At 40.4% G+C, this 19,453-nt stretch overlaps 1 protein-coding gene across 1 annotated transcript in view; it reads left to right on the top strand.

Annotated features, from left to right (window-relative positions):
• The first annotated feature begins 826 nt into the window (after nt 1-826).
• KCNN2 (potassium calcium-activated channel subfamily N member 2) overlaps nt 827-19,453 on the top strand; it is a 68,107-nt gene continuing 49,480 nt past the window's right edge. The window contains exons 1-2 of the mRNA XM_041484177.1: nt 827-2,098; nt 2,280-2,375. Coding sequence (XP_041340111.1) covers nt 929-2,098; nt 2,280-2,375 — 1,266 coding nt within the window. The 5' untranslated portion in view covers nt 827-928. The remainder of the gene's footprint in view (nt 2,099-2,279; nt 2,376-19,453) is intronic.

The raw sequence follows: 19,453 nt of genomic DNA, 5'->3' as shown, positions 1-19,453 counted from the left end.
AAAAAAAAAAAAGAAACACCCTCTTATAGTCTTGTCTAGTTGACATTTGACAGGAATGACACAGTTGTAACAAGGTAAATCACTTCTCATTTTCATAATTCGTTCCTTAAATAATCTTTCCTTAAATAAATGCAGAAAGCAGACTTTACCTGATGCAGACATGGCTCTGCCTAACGGAGCTGCCAGAGCAGATTACTCAGTGGGGGCTTGGGAGGCAAAGAAAGGGGAAAAGGCAAAATGGCAGCATACAACTTCAGGACTGTGCAGGCAGTGCACGGCAGGGAGCCGGAGGCGGACGGGAGCTACTCAGTGACACCGGTCCCGTTTCCCGGTACAGCTCCTGCCGACCCGGCGGAGCAGCTCTGCAGCCCTCGAACCACCCCCGACTGCCGCCGGCCTCACGCCCCGGCTGCGCCTCTCCCTCCTCCGGCTGAGGGAGGAAGGAGCAGCCGGCAGAAGCCGCGCGTCCCCCCACCAGTCCTTCGGGACAGGCCCGGGATGTGCCGGGGAGGGCTCCGCGCCGCGGCCGCGGCCCCTTCCAGCTCTCCGCGGCCCGGGGCGGCGGGCGGGGAGCGAGCCCCACGCTGTGTTTTGCAGGGCGGCGGCGGCGGCGGCGGCGGCGCTGCTGGACAGCTCCGGAGCGCGACGCGGCGCCCATGTTCCGGAGACGGCGCAGATGTGAGTGGGGAGCCGGGGAGAGCCGCCGGGGAGAGCCGCGGCGGAGCCCCTTCGCCGACAGGCGGGGGAGATCCCGGGAGCGAGCGCGCTCCCCGCCCCCGGGAAGCCCCGGGTTTCCGCGGCGCGGGCGGGGCGGGCGGGGGGCGAGGGCAGCCCTCACCTGCGGGGGGCGGGAGGCGGGATCCCCGCGGGCGGGGGCCCCGCGCCCCACGCTGACGGCGCGGCCGCTCCGCCCCCGCCAGGTGACGTGATGCCCGTTGTTTTGGTGCGCCCGACCAATCGGACGCGGCGGCTGGATTCTACGGGAGCCGGGATGGGCCCGTCGTGGCGGCAGCAGGACGCTCCCCTGCCGACCGTCACGCATTGCGCAGGGTGCACCACCGCCCGGTCCTCCTGCGGCTTTAACGGCCCCGGCATGGACCCGCCGCGCCACTTCCCGGCGGGCTTCGGCCCCGAGCAGCAGCAGCAGCAGCAGCAACAGCAGCAGCAGCGCCCGCCGGCGCCGCCGCACTGCCAGCAGCACGGCCAAGACAAGCAGAGCCTCCAGCAGCAGCAGCAGCAGCAGCAGCAGCAGCAGCAGCAGCAGAGCCCGTGCCTCCAGTGCAACAACTGCGCCTACTACGGGGCTGCTGCGGCAGCCGCGGGGGATAACCTGCCCCTGCTGCTCCGCGCCTCCTCGCCGCTTTCGGGCGCCTTTCGGACGCACTCCTCGCCGCTGTCTTCCGCCGCCTCCTCCCGGCACGGCAGCCAGCTGAACGTCAGCGAGTTCACCCCCTCCAGCCATGCTGGCGCGTCCAGACAGCCTCACCAATATTCCCAGTACCACCAGTGCCATAGCCTGCAGCAGCAGCAGGCAGCCAGCCCCAGCAGCAGTGTCAGCAGCAGCAGCACTCACCATCATCATCACCATCACCATCACCACCACCATCACCAGCAGCAGCAGCGCCGGGAGAGCAACCCCTTCACCGAAATAGCCATGAGCAGTTGCAGGTACAACGGCGGCGTCATGCGGCCGCTCAGCAACCTGAGCTCGTCCCGCAGGAACCTGCACGATCTGGACTCCGAGTCGCAGCCGCTCCAGGCGCCGCTCGCCAGCCCCGCCGCCGCCGGCTCTGCCCCCCCCGCCGGCAGCCCCGCCGCCCCGGAGATCGTGGTCTCCAAGCCCGAACACAACAACTCCAACAACCTGGCGCTGTACAGCTCCGCCGGCCCTGGCCCCGGCCCCGGCACGGGAAGCTCCAACAACGGCGGGGGCAAGTCCAGCAAGAAGAAGAACCAGAACATCGGCTACAAGCTGGGACACCGCCGGGCTCTCTTCGAGAAGCGTAAGCGCCTCAGCGACTACGCGCTCATCTTCGGCATGTTCGGCATCGTCGTCATGGTCATCGAGACCGAGCTCTCCTGGGGCGCCTACACCAAGGTACCAGCTCGGCGGCAGCCGGTCCCACCGCCCGCGGCCCCCGCCCCGTCCCCGTGCCGTGGTGTCCCCGCTGTCCCGTGGCGCGGTGCCGCCGGCCGCCTCCTGGGGCCGGGGTGGCGGTGGGGCGGAGCGGCCCCCGCGCATGGGATCTCTGAGGAACGGCGGTGTCTTTCTCTTGCAGGAGTCTCTGTATTCCCTCGCTCTGAAATGCCTTATTAGCCTCTCCACGATTATCCTGCTCGGGCTCATCATCGTGTACCACGCAAGAGAAATCCAGGTAACGTTTCCTTCTGTGGGTCAGGGAGCGTTGCTGCCTTAGGTGGGGGGGGCGAGGCGGTTTGTCCAGGGGAGCTGTGGTGGTAAGTACTGGGCACGTCCTGCCGCTTCAGGAGGCAAACGTGGTCTCTGCAAGCCTGCCGAAATTGGTGAATGGACCTCAGCCCTGGAGATCGGCATCAAACGGCGGGCAGAGACCAGCCAGGAAGCTTTGCCTGCTTGGGAATTCTGCTTGCTAGGAACTGTTGTCTGCAGCTGTGCTATAGGATTGCCTAGCCTTAAGGTTATAACCTGCTTTCCAGGTGATGTGCCTGTCGTCTCCTGCAGCAGAGGTGCAGCAATAGTCTTTTATTTTTCAGTGACTAAATTTCATGCTGTGTGTGTTCTCTTGATGGTAACATTAATGGTCTTCACTGTGCAAGGTATGTAATGCTCAGTGAGCTGTCTGAAATAGGAGTGTACTCTAGGAGAGTGTTTAAAAGGAGTGGGGAGATTGATATTTGACTTGTTTTATTTAATGCTGTAGTGTCTAGGAATGTGACCAGAGGAAAGTGTTAAGAAGAAAAGTGCTAAAGGTAAGAGAAACATAATGGTCAAAGATACAGAATAAATCTCACAGATGCTGTCACAGGTTCTGTCCAGGTGACTTAGTCCTAATTTCAGCTTCAAATTTTTTGACCAAGAAGTTAAAATGTAGCGTTTCATCTCAACCAAACTGTACAACAGACAGAATTCAAAATTTTTAAGGGAAAAGACCTTACTCATAGATATAGTGCCTTTGCTTTTTCAGAGACTCCTTGAGCCGAAGACTGAAATGTCAGGTTTCAAGGGCAATGAAGACTTTTCCACTGGTACCAGTCAGTTAAATAAAAAATAAAAGATTAAGCATTGTATACTACAATTCTTCTCCTGTGCAAATGAATGCATGTAGTTTTGATATGAAATGTTACATAGTCTCCTTGACACTCACACCTAGGATAGTGTTTGAAAAGTATTATGTCACTGAAGACTTTTTGCCGAATTGAATCCTGTTGTACAGTTTTGCACATGCAAAACTTCTTTTCCTGGCTCAGAACCCAGTTTTTCTGCATTAATGTCAAAGATATTGAAAGCTGTTTAATGATACTGTATTGAATAAACAAGTGTTCTGGAGAGAGAGCAAATTTATAAGCTACCAGAGTATTGATGAATGTGTTTCTTTATCAGTATAAAAATAAATAAGTAGCACTCCTGCAGTGTGGGATCCTTTTCTGGTGTATCTTCCCACAAATGTTTCTTCAGGCATGAACTGCAAAGCTTAAAACAAGCCCTCTCTGAATGTTTAAAATATTTTATGCATATAACTTTAAGTGAAGAATTTTGTGGAAGATAAATAGTTGAATGAAATAGCTGTAGGTCCGTGCAGGTACCCCAGCTTATACTGAGTAGTTACTCCAAGACTCAATAGTTTGTTGGGTTTTTTCAGGAAAATATTTAAAAATTTTCATTGTCTTAGGAGTCAGTTCCCTTATGGATCAAAAAAAAATATTGTCAAAAAATTGTCATTCCATTTTGGTTGTTTTTTTTAAACTGATTGTTTTAAAGAACTTCCTCATATATGTAACTCCATGGCAGGAGTTGTGCAATCATATGGCTTAATCACAGTTAATGTAGTTTTCAGTGCCGCTAGACAGAACACAAGTACACCTACCTGTAAAGCAGCAATACCCCATGTTTCAGAATGAGAGACACCAGAAACTGCAGTAGTCATGACAGTCCCTGGAGGAGCTGCTGCTTCAAGGGGTTCTGTCATCCAAATCAAAAGTGAAGAGAAGTTCTCTGTTTCAAGGAGTTTGTTAGAAGGAAAGGATGTAGTATCCTCTGTAGCTCTTAGATGTCTGCTCACTTTTGAATTTTAGCATAATATGTTTTTCTGCACACACTTGACTTTTAAAAAATATGATGATGAGAATGCAGGGCAAAGGCTATATCAATTCTATGGTAATAAAATCTATGTTGCACTAGACACCTGGGGAAAAAAGGTATCTTTAAAATCCCTTGGCTAAGTATATAATGTACATTATGTTCTCCAGGCAAAAGAAGATACTGTGTAACCCTGATAATGTAATGTTTTTAAAATAACCTTTAAAGCAGACTGTTTTCTGAAGGCAGACATGTCATTAATTCAAGCAAACGTTCTGCTCTGTGCAGAAGAATGAATAAGGTCTGTAGAACAGAGCCCACAGTTGGTTGGTTGTGTCCTGGAGGACTTTTTACGCCAGCTATTTGTCAGTCGTGTTCCCGTTGAAACATTTTTTTTTATTATTATCTGAAACATACTGAAATATTTGTTATAGTGTAAATAAGCAGGAATTCATTGAGAGAGGAAAATTTGTTCTATAGAACAGAAAAAGGTGGTTGTATTCACCTTGCAGCTCTGGTGTCTTTCATACTCTGGTGGGAGCAGACCAACCTTTGCATAAGTAGATTTTTCTACAAAGCATGAGATAAAAAAAAAAAATGTTGGGAAATAAGGAGCTGACAGTTTAGTAATTATTACTGGGTGCAGGATGAATACTGACTGAGAAACTTCTGTTGACCTAGAATGCTGGCCAGTGGAAGTCAGCTTTTTCATTCTTTTCAGTAGTCTTTGACCTTGATTTATTAGTAGGAAGATCAAACAGCCATGCTTTAAGGATGTCCATGGGACAGTGCCTAGCAGCACAGCAGGTGGCTTTAGTCTTCTCTTGAAGTGACATTGCATGTATGTTTTGTTTTAAAAAATCAGCCAGTTAAACCAGTCTCTAGAGTTTGCCTGCCCCAGACTTGCTGCTTTTTTAAAGAGAGTTGGGAGGGAAGTTTATAAAGGTTTGCCAAGATTCTTCCCAAGCCGAGAAGTGGTACAGCAGCGTAAGGCAACTGAGTTTTCGTCCTTTCCCGCGGTCGGACCGTGGTGGGTGTGCGGTGGGGCGCTCGGGTGCGGCTGGGGCGGTGTGGAGCCGCCGGTTCAGCACCGCAGACAGCTCCGCGCGGAGCGCCCGGCTCGGCGGCGCATCCCGCCGGGCACCGACACCCGCTTCCTGCGCGGCTCCCAGGAACCTACACATAGCTCTGCAGCTGGCAGACCACAGTCTCTAGAAGGGTGGTAACTGCAGTGTTTAGACAAGGCTAACTGTAGGGATGCTGAGTAGTCTTTGTGAAATACTGGAACTGTTTAAACATTTTCCACAAATATGTTTTCAGTGATGACGCTGTATTAGCCAGACCCGGGAGTAAAAATGTGAGCTGTTATGAATTTTAATAAATGTGAGTTAGTGTTAAGAATACAATCAAAGTCAGTTGGAAACAGTTGGTTTCAAATGTTAATTCATAGCTTACTTTATTGTTTCCCAAAAAGAGGATAAAAATTGTGAGCAAGTTTGCTTCACGTCCTTCCCTCTTCTAGAAAAAATCCTAATGAGTAACAGAGTTGGACTTGAGGCTAGTGATGACCACAAAATGTGTGTTCACTTTTTGTTCCATTTTTGTTGTGTCTATAATGATGTTAAAAACATTACACTTGGGAGATAATGAAATATGCATTGCTCTCTCTCCAGGCCTGTGTGGTTGTTGATTCAGTTCTTCAGAACAAGTGCTTTGTGTTTGAAAGATCAATGGGAAAAATGTAATTCATCATTATCCCAGCCTAGAACAGGTATTTCTCTGACTGTTACTCTGGTTGAGAGTTTAAAGAGGTGAAAGAGGGAAGAGCTAAAAAGACAACATTATCCAGTTATCATAATAATTTTTGATATATTGATTATCCACTTCATGCATAAACAGTTTGTTACTTAATACTATTTTACGTAATTAAAGCAGAGGCAGTATGTAACATAGTTAAAATTGTACTCTTTAGAACTTACTGTTCCATTCCACATTCCTCTAGTGGAATTCGATCCATAAATAAAAGGGAATTTAAGAAAGTTTTGAGTGGGGGTTTACAAGATAAATCTGCAGTTTTTCTAATTTTCTTTAAAAATGGATGTCGCTGCCTATCTGTGTTATGGTTAGAGACACAAATGCTTTTTAACTATTCACTCCTGATCTAGTACTGGCACTTTCTTGTATTAGGAAGAGCAAAAGGATTAAATCAAAAGTCTGTGAGACTGCCATTCAGAGGTCTTTAATGTTTTGCTGGGCATTCCCACCACAGCTGAGTATTTGTTCAGAGATGGTGGTCAGTGGATGAATATATCCACTGGAACACTTCTTTAATGCTGGACTGCTTAGTGTACCCTTTCTGTAAATAAACATACTACCTGTCCTGAATAATAGTAACCTGAGTATTGCTAACCTGTGCTGTCTCAGACAGCATCTGAGCTTCTTTTTTTTTTCCCTGATACAGATGCTGTCACTCGTGCAGAATCATGAAAGTTGTTGGTATTTGTTAAAGCAAATAGAAATCGTGTGTGTGTGTGTGTATCAGCTGAAGTTTCTAACCACTTTTAAAATGCATTGCTAGTTCATACTTGGATAGAACACCCGTGGAAAGGCTTGCAAACTCCAAGGTTAAGCTTAACTTATTGCTTGCATAGCAGAACCTCACAGGTCTGCAGGAAAAAAGTAACATCAGTCCCAACAGTTCTGAAGTGGTGGGAAAATAACGTGCTACTGATAGATTTGGAGTGAAACATTGTCAGTTGTCATTACCTTTCTATAAAATTACCACAGCCAAGAGCCCAAATATCTTGCTGAAGAATTAAGAAACTTCTTTTCCCTGTGCCTGAAAACTAGAAAAAATTGAACAAGCAGTATCAGGTAACAGAAAAGAATGGTAATAAATACATAATACCTGTTTATTGTGCAAATACATCCCGTAGTGCATGATGATAATAAGCACAGTTTATGGGAGTTTCATTATTTTACTGGCATCAGTGGAAAGTTTTACTGTAAAAATTGTGCACTTGTGAACAGTTAAACTCCCTTACAGTTCCTTGTCATAAGAAGAAATGGTTGTTCTATAGACCAACTTATTTATTTTTTTTTATCTGTTATTTATTTGTTTCTATCCATGTCATTGTTTTGCCTTCACTGGAGTGGTACGTGTGCATTTCATTGTCTTGCTGGCAATCTTTTGACTTTGTGTGGAGTTCAACTTGTCTTTGCTTAGGTGTATTGAAGCATCAGGGATTGCTCACACAGACTGTAAATCTTCAGCTTAAGAAATGAATGAGTTAGACTAAGGGCACAGAGAGCAAGTCTGATGGAAAACGGCTGCAAATCAAGAAATAAACTTAGAGTGTTACTTAGCCTGATCTGGGGTCTCTTGAGAATTAGTGATTTTTTTTTCTAATTATTCTAATAGATTTTGAGTCAAGCAACAACAAACTTATTGTGTGGCAGTTGATCAAGGATATGGTAACTTCATGTTCAGATTCAAAAATTCCCCTTTACCAATTAAATTTAACACACATTTCACTTCTGTAATGAACTGCACAAAATCACACAGGAATCCAGGGAATCACACAGGAATCCATTGTCACCATACTTGACAAATTAACAGCATATGTCAAGTTAACACTGTAGAGTATTTTTGTGAAACACTAAGTTTCAATTCTGTTCAGTACATTTTTGATAGTTTTATGTGTAGATCCTGTTGATGTAAGAAACACTGCAGGTGCCCATTGTCTCTGAGAAGCAGCACTGGAATGCATATGGCGTGGAAGGCAGGCTTGAAAATCCTTTAATGGTGATCAGCCTTGGAAGGGGCAGTAAGGTTAAACATATATTATGCCTCTATTTCCAACTGGCTTTATTAGATTGTAGAAGGAGGTGGTACGTGGTGCTCAGTACACTGAGTGGTTGGTCCAGCCATACGTGGAGTTATTTATTTATCTCTGATGTTGTTCCAACCGTTTTTTAATGAAACTGTTAGAAGTTTTTCAAGACATAACAATGCATTATGAGGTGTGGGAAGGTATGTCATTGTCGCTGTTGGAGGAGAGAGAGCATTGAGAACATTTGTAACCAGGGATCAGATTCTGGATTTGTATAAATTGTGTAGCTTAGCTGAAATGAACAGATGCTCTTGTCTTCAGTGTTAGAGGGATTCTGCATGCCCATCTTAATGTGAAACTATTGTACATGTCAGATCTTTCAGCTGTGGGACCATCAAATTGGGAAATTCTATCAGGTACTTGACTACAGCTCTTTTTTGCCTGACTTTAAGTCAAAGTGTGCCAGAACTGATGAGTGTGCATAAATACCTTTTTGGTCTTGGTTCTGGTTTGTGTGTGATCTACCAAATGTAGTATCTTGGGCTTTGAGTTTGATTTGAGATGTATTTGACATCTGTTTTGTGTGAAGATCAGAACAGGAATGGCTGCTGTTTAGGACTCTGGAGAATTAAAAAGTTCTCTTTCAATCAACTGTTTTCACCGTTGATGATGAAAGTTGTCACCTTCCCTCAGTAGAGGACAAAATGTTGCTCTGAACCTATGAAGTTCCTTTTAAGATGTAAATTACCACTAAGAGAAGAGGCTGTAATTGATCTTGTAACTAGCATTCATGTAAGCTGGAAATATTGATCGCTGTACAAAAATTTAATTAAAAAATTCATGAAGTGTTCAGGAATTTTGTGAGGAAGTTTTCACAGCTTTTTTCTATGGAAAAGAGAAAAGCTGCATATCATGGTAACACACACAAATAGAATTGAATTTTTCTCTTGCCTTTTTTAAATTTAATAACTTAAATGACGTTGCATTGAAAAATATGAATGGGAAAACTTCTGTTCAGTAAAAGTGATATGAATAATATAGATCAAATCCTTAACACATAATGAGTGCTCTAAATTGAAATGCTCTAAAAATCCAGTTAATTTAAATATCTACATATATAGATAGATTTCTTAGTGTGATTATTCTTCATAGAGAAATATTGCGATGTGTTCTTGATTCAGTTGTGTAAATTGACCTTGTCCCATTGTTTTAACGAAAGCCACATTAAGAGATTCCTTCCTATGTCTCTCAGATGATCAGAAGCAGCTGTCATGAGAACACGCTTTACAGCTTAGAAATAATTATTTTGTAAAGGCAGCAGTCAAATATGAACATCTTATATTTTAAACTGGTGTGTCTGAGCCCAGACTTTTGCAAACAAAATGTTCAGTTAATATCATGCCTAAATATTTTCACAGTTGCAGAGTATCACACATTTGTAACTAACTGATTCATTCTCTTCTTTCCGCTTGAACAGTCCCTGCAATTGTGCCCTTCATTTGTGTGGAAATAGTCGTTAATAAGCACAGTTTTATATTCACATTTTATAGAAGGGCGTGAGTATTATTTATTCCATAAGGAGTGAGAGAATTGGGTTCTGAAGAGCAATGTCTTCTAAGGTGCTTTCTCATCTCTTTCATTTTGTTGGAGACAGACCGATCTTTTGGAACTAAATTTCTTTTAAGGATATTCTAAACCTTTTAATGATGTATGGAAACACTCTTATGTGTTCCATATGCAAATAATTTTATATTTTAAAGTCCTGCTCTTAACCTTTTAAGAGTAATGTGCTCTCGGTTTGGTTGGGTTTTTTTTGTTTTTCCCCTACAGAAACATATTAAAACAAAAACCTTGTGTCAAAGTGGCAGCTTCTGAAATTTTATCTGTACTAGTACTATGGAGTTATCTTGATGTACAGGGGAGAGCTGGGTTCTTTGTTATATACTGACCAACAGAAATTTTTATGGAATTCTAATTGAATACAGTCATAAAATTACTGAAGGCTGCAGGAACCATGAGGGTCAAAAACAGAGTTAAGAGGCTGTATAGTGTAACTTCTTAAGTATAGTTCCTCTTCAAAACCCCTGTTTGTGAAAGAATATATTTGAAATAAAAAATAAGTGAGAAGTAAATATATGTGGGCTCGTATCTACAGATTTTATTTTCACCTGTGTATAAAGAGCTTTTTGACCTTTATCTGTATTCTGCAAAAAATTATGCAACTGTGTGTCTTCCACAAACAGTATACTTCAGTTCTGTGGTTCGATGAGAAGGTGTAAGATAGTCTGAAAAGAAGGAAAAGCTTTTCTAGCAAGTATTTATATTGTAAAAGTATTTCATTGTAAAAGAAAATTATCTGGACAATTCCTTACTTTTTTTTTTTTTTTTTTTTGTCACATAAAGGATGTTTTTACGAAAGAGAACACTGAGATTAAGAGTTCAAGTCCTGTGGAAAAAATCTGGGGATGGCTTCACAGCTAAACTTGAAGCTCAGGCTTGCCTATCATGTAGTCTTATGCTCAGATCAGTCATTTGTCATGTAAATAAGGCATTGTAATTGCCATCCATCTATGCCTATAATTGTCAAGAATTATATTGCCTACTTTAGGAGATGTCCCAAAATCTGCAATATAAAATGAATGCAGTGCTCCACAGTATGTTCTAATGAGATACTATTCTTTATGAAGCATTTTATTCCTATTAAAAGTTTTATTCCATCTTTCATAGCTCTGCAAGTTCTGTAGCATTATTACAGATATGCACAGTCATTTGCACCTGCCCTATAACTGACCTCTTATGGTAGTGTCTTTCACTAGAGAAACGCATTATGAAGCAATGCTTCATTTTCAGTCACTCAGCAAAACAAAGATGCGTTCTAGTTGGTGAATGGTCTTTCTTGTTTTGTGACAGTTGTTAATAGTTGTCAATAGCTTTTAAGAATATGGTCTCTTGAGGCCAGAGAATCAGGTATGTCTTTAGTTAAAAATAAAAATGGCACAGTAACTTTGATTCAGTCTGCACCATTGCATCCACAATATAAATAAATAAATAAATAAAAACCCACATGCATAAGAAACCTGAATTCAGTCTGGGAACCTGGAGAAAGACTTAATGTCCAGGTGTAGCTTGACAGCACAAAATAAATTACCTCCTACCTAAAATTATTAGAAATAATGATCCTGAGTACTCACTGATAGTGTCTAAGTTTAATGACATTTTCATCAAAATTATTCTCACTGTGTTTCTGTTGTACTACTACAAGTACTGGTTATCACTTTTACAGCAGTCATGCACAACTGACTTCAGAAGTGGATCTGTATTTTGGAGTATCTGAATTAGTGGGATATTTAGAGCATTTCAGTAGAGCAGCCTTATTATGTGTTAATTATTTGATCCTCAACATTTTTGTTATCATTAAAATATTTTTTCCAGAGGTTTTGAAATCTCTTGAACAGACATTGATTTATGAATAAGTTAAAGTTCTCTTAACTGACTTTGCCTTGGCCATTTCTCTGCAGTAGCAATAAAATTCTGTTTTGACCATGCAGCCACTGTAGCAAGATTGTAGTGGGTTCTTTTTTTGTAAATTCCTTCATAGATTACAACCCATGAATTTTTCCTGGGCACTACATGAGAAGTTGACTTCTAGAGCAGAAATTCTTGTCCATCCAAATTCAAGTATAACTGTAAAGGTACCCTATGGCAGCTGCTATTGAATATGATCCTTATCTGAATGGTGTCATGGGTAAAGTGGGTTCACGGTAGGACCACTCCATTCTTTTGCCCTTATTCAGGATTAGGCTTCATGGTAAAAGCCAATAATTTGCATTCTGTTGTATTTTTTGCAGTATGATGGTTTAGAATAATTTAAACTTCATGTGGTATGATAGACAAGTGCTAGTTTCAGTGTAGTTTTAAGACAGTTTAATGGCACAATGTTTTGAAAAGATATTGATATAAGACTACCCATGGCCAGTCTGATTTTCAGATTCAGTCATCAAATAGGAAAATGGTTCTTTTTATGAGCAGCTGTACATGAATAGACATTGTCTACCTCCCAGCAACAGAATAGGATGCACTGGAGTCAGATGGGAAGTTTAATGTGTGGCTGTCAGCTGGCAGGCCATTCTTCTCTCCCACCATTTGGCACTGGGAAGGCAAGAGGGGACAGGGTTTTTTTTTTAATATACAACTTATGTCAGCTAATCCAAAATTAATAGTCCTTGCATTTCACCAGTGGCCTTTGTACATATGTTGTGGCTGGGAACATCCCATGTCAGCTGCTGGACATCAGAATTTTTGCTTCTCTAGGATGTCCCATTGAGCATAAAGGATGTGAAAATAAAGCTTTCTGAAATGTTTTGAACAGCAATTTTATTTTTAAATTGTGGATGATAAGGGGGTTGACCATAATCAGTGTATTTGTTTTGTTGGTGTATTTGTTTTCCTGAGATATTAAAAAAGCAAGTTTCTTTGAGAACAGACCATCTTTTACCTGAGAGCTGCTGTAAACCAGACAGATTTGATGAAGCTGTAACATTCATATAATTATTGGGCAGCAAAAAGAACTTTGTGTACTAAGACATAGGCTGAGACAATTTTTTTTCCCTGAGGAAGCGGGTGCACTCATAATTAGTAGTGATCAAGTAAAATGGTATTTTACCTATTAAGAAATACATGTAAATACCTGTAAAGAAACTTGTGCCTATGTCTATTTAATCTGGTGTTGAAAACTGCCCTACTTAAAAATAATTTAAGTTGATCTTAGCAGTTTGAAGACTTCATCTGCTGTATGGTTTAGCCAGAAGCCCACTTTAGGCCTTCAAGAGGAAAAGATATTAAGTACATACTTCCTTTATTGCTGCCTCCTCAAAACTTTATTTGCCAGGATGTATTATGGAGACATTTGAATAAGACCAAATGCCTCTAAACACTTGAAGTTAATGCATAACTATGCTTATTAGAATTTTTAAATACACAAGTACTTTTTAAACTCCATTCTTCCTTTTCTTCTGCACAGTATACTTTCCCTTATTTTAGTAGTCATGCTTTAGGACAATACTTGGATTTTATATTTCTAAATTTGTAGTTGTTTTTAACATACTCTTGCATAAAATTCTGGGTTAAACTGTTTCCAAGATAGTAAAAACATTTACAGCTACTTCATCATTCCTGTGATGCTGATGTGTACTCACCCACTGTCATGTTAATAAAAATGTAATTAGTGTAAAAAAACCCCCAGCATTCAAACTTTCTCACATACCTAAAGTATTTATGTAATAAGTAAACACTAGAGGAGGAACTGAGAAGACAGATTCTTGAGTATATGATGTGTTGGTTCTCATCATTTCCTAAAAACAATTTCCTACTTTATAGTCTCTGTTGTGCTCCTTTGACCGAATGAATGAGTTAGCTCATCTTATTTAGCCTCAAATTCAGTGTTTCTTTGACTCCTGTCTCCCCTGCAAAAACTGCCAGTTTCTTCAGAAAATACGTACTTTTTAAAAATTGATTCCCGTTTTCCTAGTAGTAATGAAGCTGATCATCCCTGAAGAGAGTGAGGCTTCTCTCACAGTGGCAGATGGCAGTCGTTTTGGGAGATGGTGTTTTCTTCATGCAGCGATCCATAGAACAAATTATTTTTAGTTTTGAATGAAGAAAAACAAATTGTAAATGAAGAATTGTAAAATAATTATATAAAATAACATAAATATATTAAAATGTAGATTTCTTCCCAGTGACTTTTGCATCTGCAAGAAGAATGTAGAATTAGAATTACTTTATTTTTCAGGTACTAAAAATGTAAAAAAACATATCACAAATCACTACGTTTCTTGATATACATATTTAAAGTTAGTTCTGCAAAATGGCACAGTTACTTTATGTGTTCTTCTTGTACTAAGTTTTGTAACTGCTGCTCCAGTGCAAAGCTAAAATCATTCCTTACTTTGATATCGATGTTTCCATCCTTGTACTACCAATTTCATTGTAGTAGTTGAAGCAGACCTAAAAGGCCAGAAGAAATTTTTGGAGAGTTTTTTTTTTGTTATTGTTGTTAGATATTATTTTATTAGCATGGCTGTTTGTTCAGTGTGATAATTTTTTTAAATTTGTGAAAGTAGACCTAAGCAATCCATTTACTTTGCAACTTTCCCTTTCAGGTGTAATAAAACTGGCACAATTTTTCTGCACTGTTTTAGCAGGGAGAGTGTGCCAGAGTGGGCCAGCAAAAGCACAGGGCAGTGCAGGTTGGCAGCTTATGGAAACTGAACTCAGAACAAGGTGTGGTCTGGCTAGCTTAGGTTACTGGTGGGTTTCATAAGGGCTGGCTACATGCGAATAGCCTTGCATCCTTAGAGATGCTCCAGACCCCTCAGCTCTTTGTGGTCTCCTCTGGACCTTCTCCAGTAGCTGCTTGTCTGTGTTGCACTGAGGAGCCTGGACCTGGACACAGCACTCCAGGAGTGGTCTCCCTAGGACCGAGTAGAGGGGCATACTCCAGCATTTAACCATTTATCACCTCCCTACCCTGCTGGCCACACTGTTCCCAATGCACCCCCGGACACCACGGGCCCTCCTGGCCACAAGGGCACTGCCAGCTCATGGTCAGCTTGGCATCCATGAAGACTCCCAGCTGCTTCTCCACAGAGCTGCTCTCCAGTAGGTCAGCCCACAACCTGTGCTGGCACTTAGGGTTATTCTTCCCCAGGTGCAATGCCCTCTACGCTTCCCTCATTAAGTTTTCTTGGCCAACTCTCCAGTCTGTCAAGGTCCCACTGAGTGGCAGCCTTCTGGTGTATCAGCCAGTCCCCCAGTTTTTCTCCTTCTCTCTTATTGTTCTTGCACTTTAGTGGTGCAGAGCTTTGATAAACATGCTGCTTCTGTATCTGCCTGGAGGATATTTTTGATTCTCAAAGCCAGACACAAGGGTTTTAGGAAATTTCTGGTGCTGGATGGCAGCCTTCTTTATGTGGTGACTTAGGAGCTTGTTTTGGTTGTTTTATGCAGCACTGGGAGTAGGAACTGAAACGTTGGTGTAACAAAATAGCTGTTAAATTAATATTGTTGAAATGAAAGAATACCTTTCTTAGACATTGATAAGTAGAAACTCTTGCTTCAGTCAATTCAATTGAGTCACATAGTGCTTATTCTGCTGAATATCTCAAATGAATGTACTCACCCTGAGTGGTGGACTTTTATTTATGGAGCTCTGATTTGTTCAAATGTTCATAAAAATTCATGTAACTAAATATCTCTCTGTTGATTACAGATCTGAGGAAGCTCAGCGGTGATTGTTCAAGCAAGACTCCAAACAGAATTATACTAGGAAATTGTCTTGCGAAATATCTGTTTAATAATGAAAGTGAAAAAACCCTGTTTTTGTATTAATTTTGTTTACAATCTATTATTAATAATAAGCTCATTATCTAATTACTTTGATTTTTTAATATATTTATGAGCTTTTGATGACTTCTTAGCTCAATCCATAATTATGCTTTTCTCAGGGGGCTCTTCTCTGTATCCTTGGGAAAGAATCCAGATATCTTGGAATGTATTTTCTGGGTTTTTTTGTAGTCCTTGAATTTCGATTCTTAATACTACATAGAAAGTAATGGCATTATCAGGAGTGTCTCATCTTCTTTGAGTGCTTAGAGCACATGCATGTATATGGAGAGACTTATATGAAAAGAAATTATGTACGTCTCAGCAATTGCTAGTGCTATAATGGTCTTTTGGCATTGTAGGCTGTTGAGGGGGAGGAGGGGGTGTTAAGCTATTTCGTAGCTTGGGATGAAGAATACAGCTGAAAATCTGTAAAGTACCATTTAAAAATATTGAGGAATGCTTCTGAATATCTTTAGAGAGAAAAAGCTAAAAAGAATACTGTTAGCATGTGGATTAAACCAGAAGGGAAATATGGGTAGGTGGAATTTAACTTTGTGTGCTCATGCAGGGTTTAACCCTTTGTTATTCATTGATTCTAAATTACTTTCTTTCTAAAAACTCTCCTATTTTTTAATAATGATTGAGGAATAGATATTAAAAAAGATATAGACAAACCTGGCCAATAGCATTGTTTAATACACACCTGGTTTTTTTTAAATTATTGTGGTTATTTGTGACCTTTTGTCAAATTTGTGATTTTGTCAGAGTAACCAAGATGTACTGTTCAGATGTATTTTAATGTGAAATTTTTTGGTACTGCACTTTTGAAAATATAATTCACAAAGACTATAAATTCTCTGAGCCTCTTTTCCCCATCCCTCCCAAGATGATAACATCTAAATGCAGTATTTGAGAGAAGTATTTTGGGCATGTTTAACTATCAGGAATCATTAACATGAAGTTTTCTTTACATACATGCTTTATTTATAGCAAAATATTAATCATTGTAAAAAAAAATTTTTGCACAGAGATGTCAAATTTAAATGTACTATGCAAATAATAATTTTTGGGCTGAAACTAAGTACCAGACTTTTAAGATCTTCTGTTTAAAGTGGGGTGTTTATAGTTGGGAGGGGAATATTTGTGTGCATGCATGGGTACATGTATAAGTTATAGAGCAGTCTAGCTTCCTCTTTTGAATGAACTAAGCAAGTTTCATTTGGTAGATAGCTAGATCTTACAGATTAGTTTCTAGTGACCTACTAGAAAGTTTGTTTTTTATTCTGGATGTGGAAAACATTCTGGCAAATACAAGATAGCCAGTCCCTCATGCCATTTTGTGAAAAAATGTATTATTTGCCTTCTGTGCTTTGTATGTGCAGAAGGAGTTTGATGCCTCATGACTTTACATATGTATTAAACCCACAAACGTGTCTGATCTGGGGCATTGTACTTAGGATGAGCAGCACAGCAGCTTCCAGAAACTCCTGTAGGCTCTCCAAGATCAACAGGCATTTGGGTAACTTACAGACCATTTGATTGCATGCCTTCCAATGATGCAAGAAAGTAATTTCCATCTCCTAGTTAGAGGCGACTGTGCTAAAGGCTTAAGATGGCAATCTCCCATCATGACTTGAAAATGGCTTTAAACAATTTTTACCTAATGAGGTGCTGTGGGACAGTAACTTTGCTTTTTGGAGTAGTGGGACAAAAAGAGTATCTTCTTTGTCTACCATAGTGTTTTTATTTTTTTGATTGTGTGAATGATACTTTGTGTAATACACACTATAGAAAAATACTGGGCCAAAAATTCTGGTATGTCATCAATCCCAGAACCCATATTTTGCTACTCTTAATCATAGTCCTATCAGTTCTTTTGTAAGATTTAAGTGACTCCAGTATTTAACCATTTTTAATTTGGGTTCTTAAATTAAACAATTGCAACAACTTGCTTGTAAGTAAAGTTGATTTCCTTTCTCCAAGGAATGCTTCCAGCATTACAGCTGATGCTGCTTTATCACTGTTTATTGCTTCCTTTTTACTCCTGTATTATTGTGTCTGCACAGTATTACAGCAGGGTAGTGATGCAGTTCTCAGATTTTTAATTTTGCCTGTAAAGGCATTTTTAAAATATGACTAGTTTCCTTTTTCTTTGCATTCACCAACATTTAGAAAATTAACTTCTCTCCTTTTGTTTCTCTCCTTTAGGGAGTCTCTGATCCAATTTCTTACGTGTGCAATCTGTCTGTTTAGAATGCCTTTCTGGTTTTTTTCATCTGGTGTTATATGAATGTAACAGTGTAACTCACAAGTGTTATGTAAATATACACATACCTATCTATATAAATACCTGTCATTTTTATATTTTTAAAGTGGGGCATTGATTCTGTGTCTTACATTCACGTAGAACATGCTAGAAATACATTGCATAATTCCAGGTGAAAATAACTTCAGAATTTTTCACACAAAGTGGAGATGTGGTAAAAGTATATGAGAGTTCTATATTTGGAGAACCTTGCAGGACACTGATGAAGTACTTGCATTAGATTTTAACTCTGAATAATTACAAAAAATTTGAAAACTATGAATAGGCATAACATATGTGACCTTGACTGAAGTTTGTCCTTCTCTGTGAAGTGCAGGACTCAAATCTACAGGAAGGTTTGATCACTCTTTTATTAAATTCTCTTTTTATTGCTAGTGTCATTCTCCATTCAGATGAGGAGTAGTATCTTGAAATTAATGCATGTTTATTACAGCCAGATTGTCTGAAATCAGCCTGGGGTGTGTATACACACCCTTTGAATTGTGCTGTTCACCTGTCTTTTTCCTTCTCCCTATATTTATGTTCTTCACTTTCTGGAGTGGAAATGAACATAGCCAAGCACACAGGCATGCACAAATACCTCTGTATCTTCCAAATTAGAAGTGAAGCTTGCATTAAGTAGATTTCATAATTGCAAGTATATAAAATGTACATGAAATCCTGTACTAGTTTCTGTGTCATTTTATGATGTCTGAACTTAATTGTTATTCACAGCATACTCACAGTGGTTGAGGCCTGTTCGTGTTCTGCAGTGTTTGATATCCATCATAGTTTGAACCTAGGCAAAGAACTGTAACAAAGTCATCCTCATGAATGCGATTTTGAAATGTTAATATTGTTATGTAGTAGAAATGTTTTGCTGTATCTGTGTATTTGTGACTACCGGTGTTTTCTGCCTTTCGTGTTTTTACTTCCTAAATCTCATTATATGACAGCTTAAGATATTATCGCTTTAAAATACTAGTTTTCTTAGAATAAATTGTCACACCTAAGGTCACGGAAGGTTGGTAAGGACCTTCTGTATCCATAAGCATAACCCATTCCACTGAGATCTGCTGAGAAATTTCTTTCTATGTTGCATGTTAGGATTTCTTCTGCTGACAGGTGACAATGTTATCAAGTATGTCTTCCACAATGATGTCCCAATGTTTTTAAAAAAATCAGTCATAAAATAACATTATCTGCTATAAAAATGGCAAAATCAGATTTTAATGCCCATGTGTAGCTCAACATTTTTCTATTCTCACCTTTTAAATTGAATTAGTACTGAGGGTATAATTTTCCCTGAATTGTCTTTCTTCATGTGGAATTCTTTTGGAAATCTGTGAAAAGCATACATAAAAAGGGAGGAGAAAAGACCATTGCTTTTTTTCAGCAGATTTTGAAACTTTGTAGCACTGGCACTTTGACATGTATTTGATATGTATCTTATAATTGAAATATTTAAAGCCATTGTAAATTTATTATTTTTTTTGTATACCCACACAGCATTTGAGAGATCTGATATTATCATATTTTTTATTTCAATCACACTGGTTACTATTAATCTGTATTCTGAGTGTTCTAAATATCTAGATTTCTTCATGACTGATGTAACACTTCTGAGATCTGACTTACAGCATTTGCAGGCTA

This window comes from Pyrgilauda ruficollis, unplaced genomic scaffold (genome assembly GCF_017590135.1).
Source record: "Pyrgilauda ruficollis isolate IOZ18807 unplaced genomic scaffold, ASM1759013v1 scaffold64, whole genome shotgun sequence".
Taxonomy (NCBI): Eukaryota; Metazoa; Chordata; class Aves; order Passeriformes; family Passeridae; genus Pyrgilauda; species Pyrgilauda ruficollis.
The sequence above is the reverse complement of the archived record's forward strand: the minus strand, read 5'-3'. Positions and strand labels throughout refer to the sequence as shown.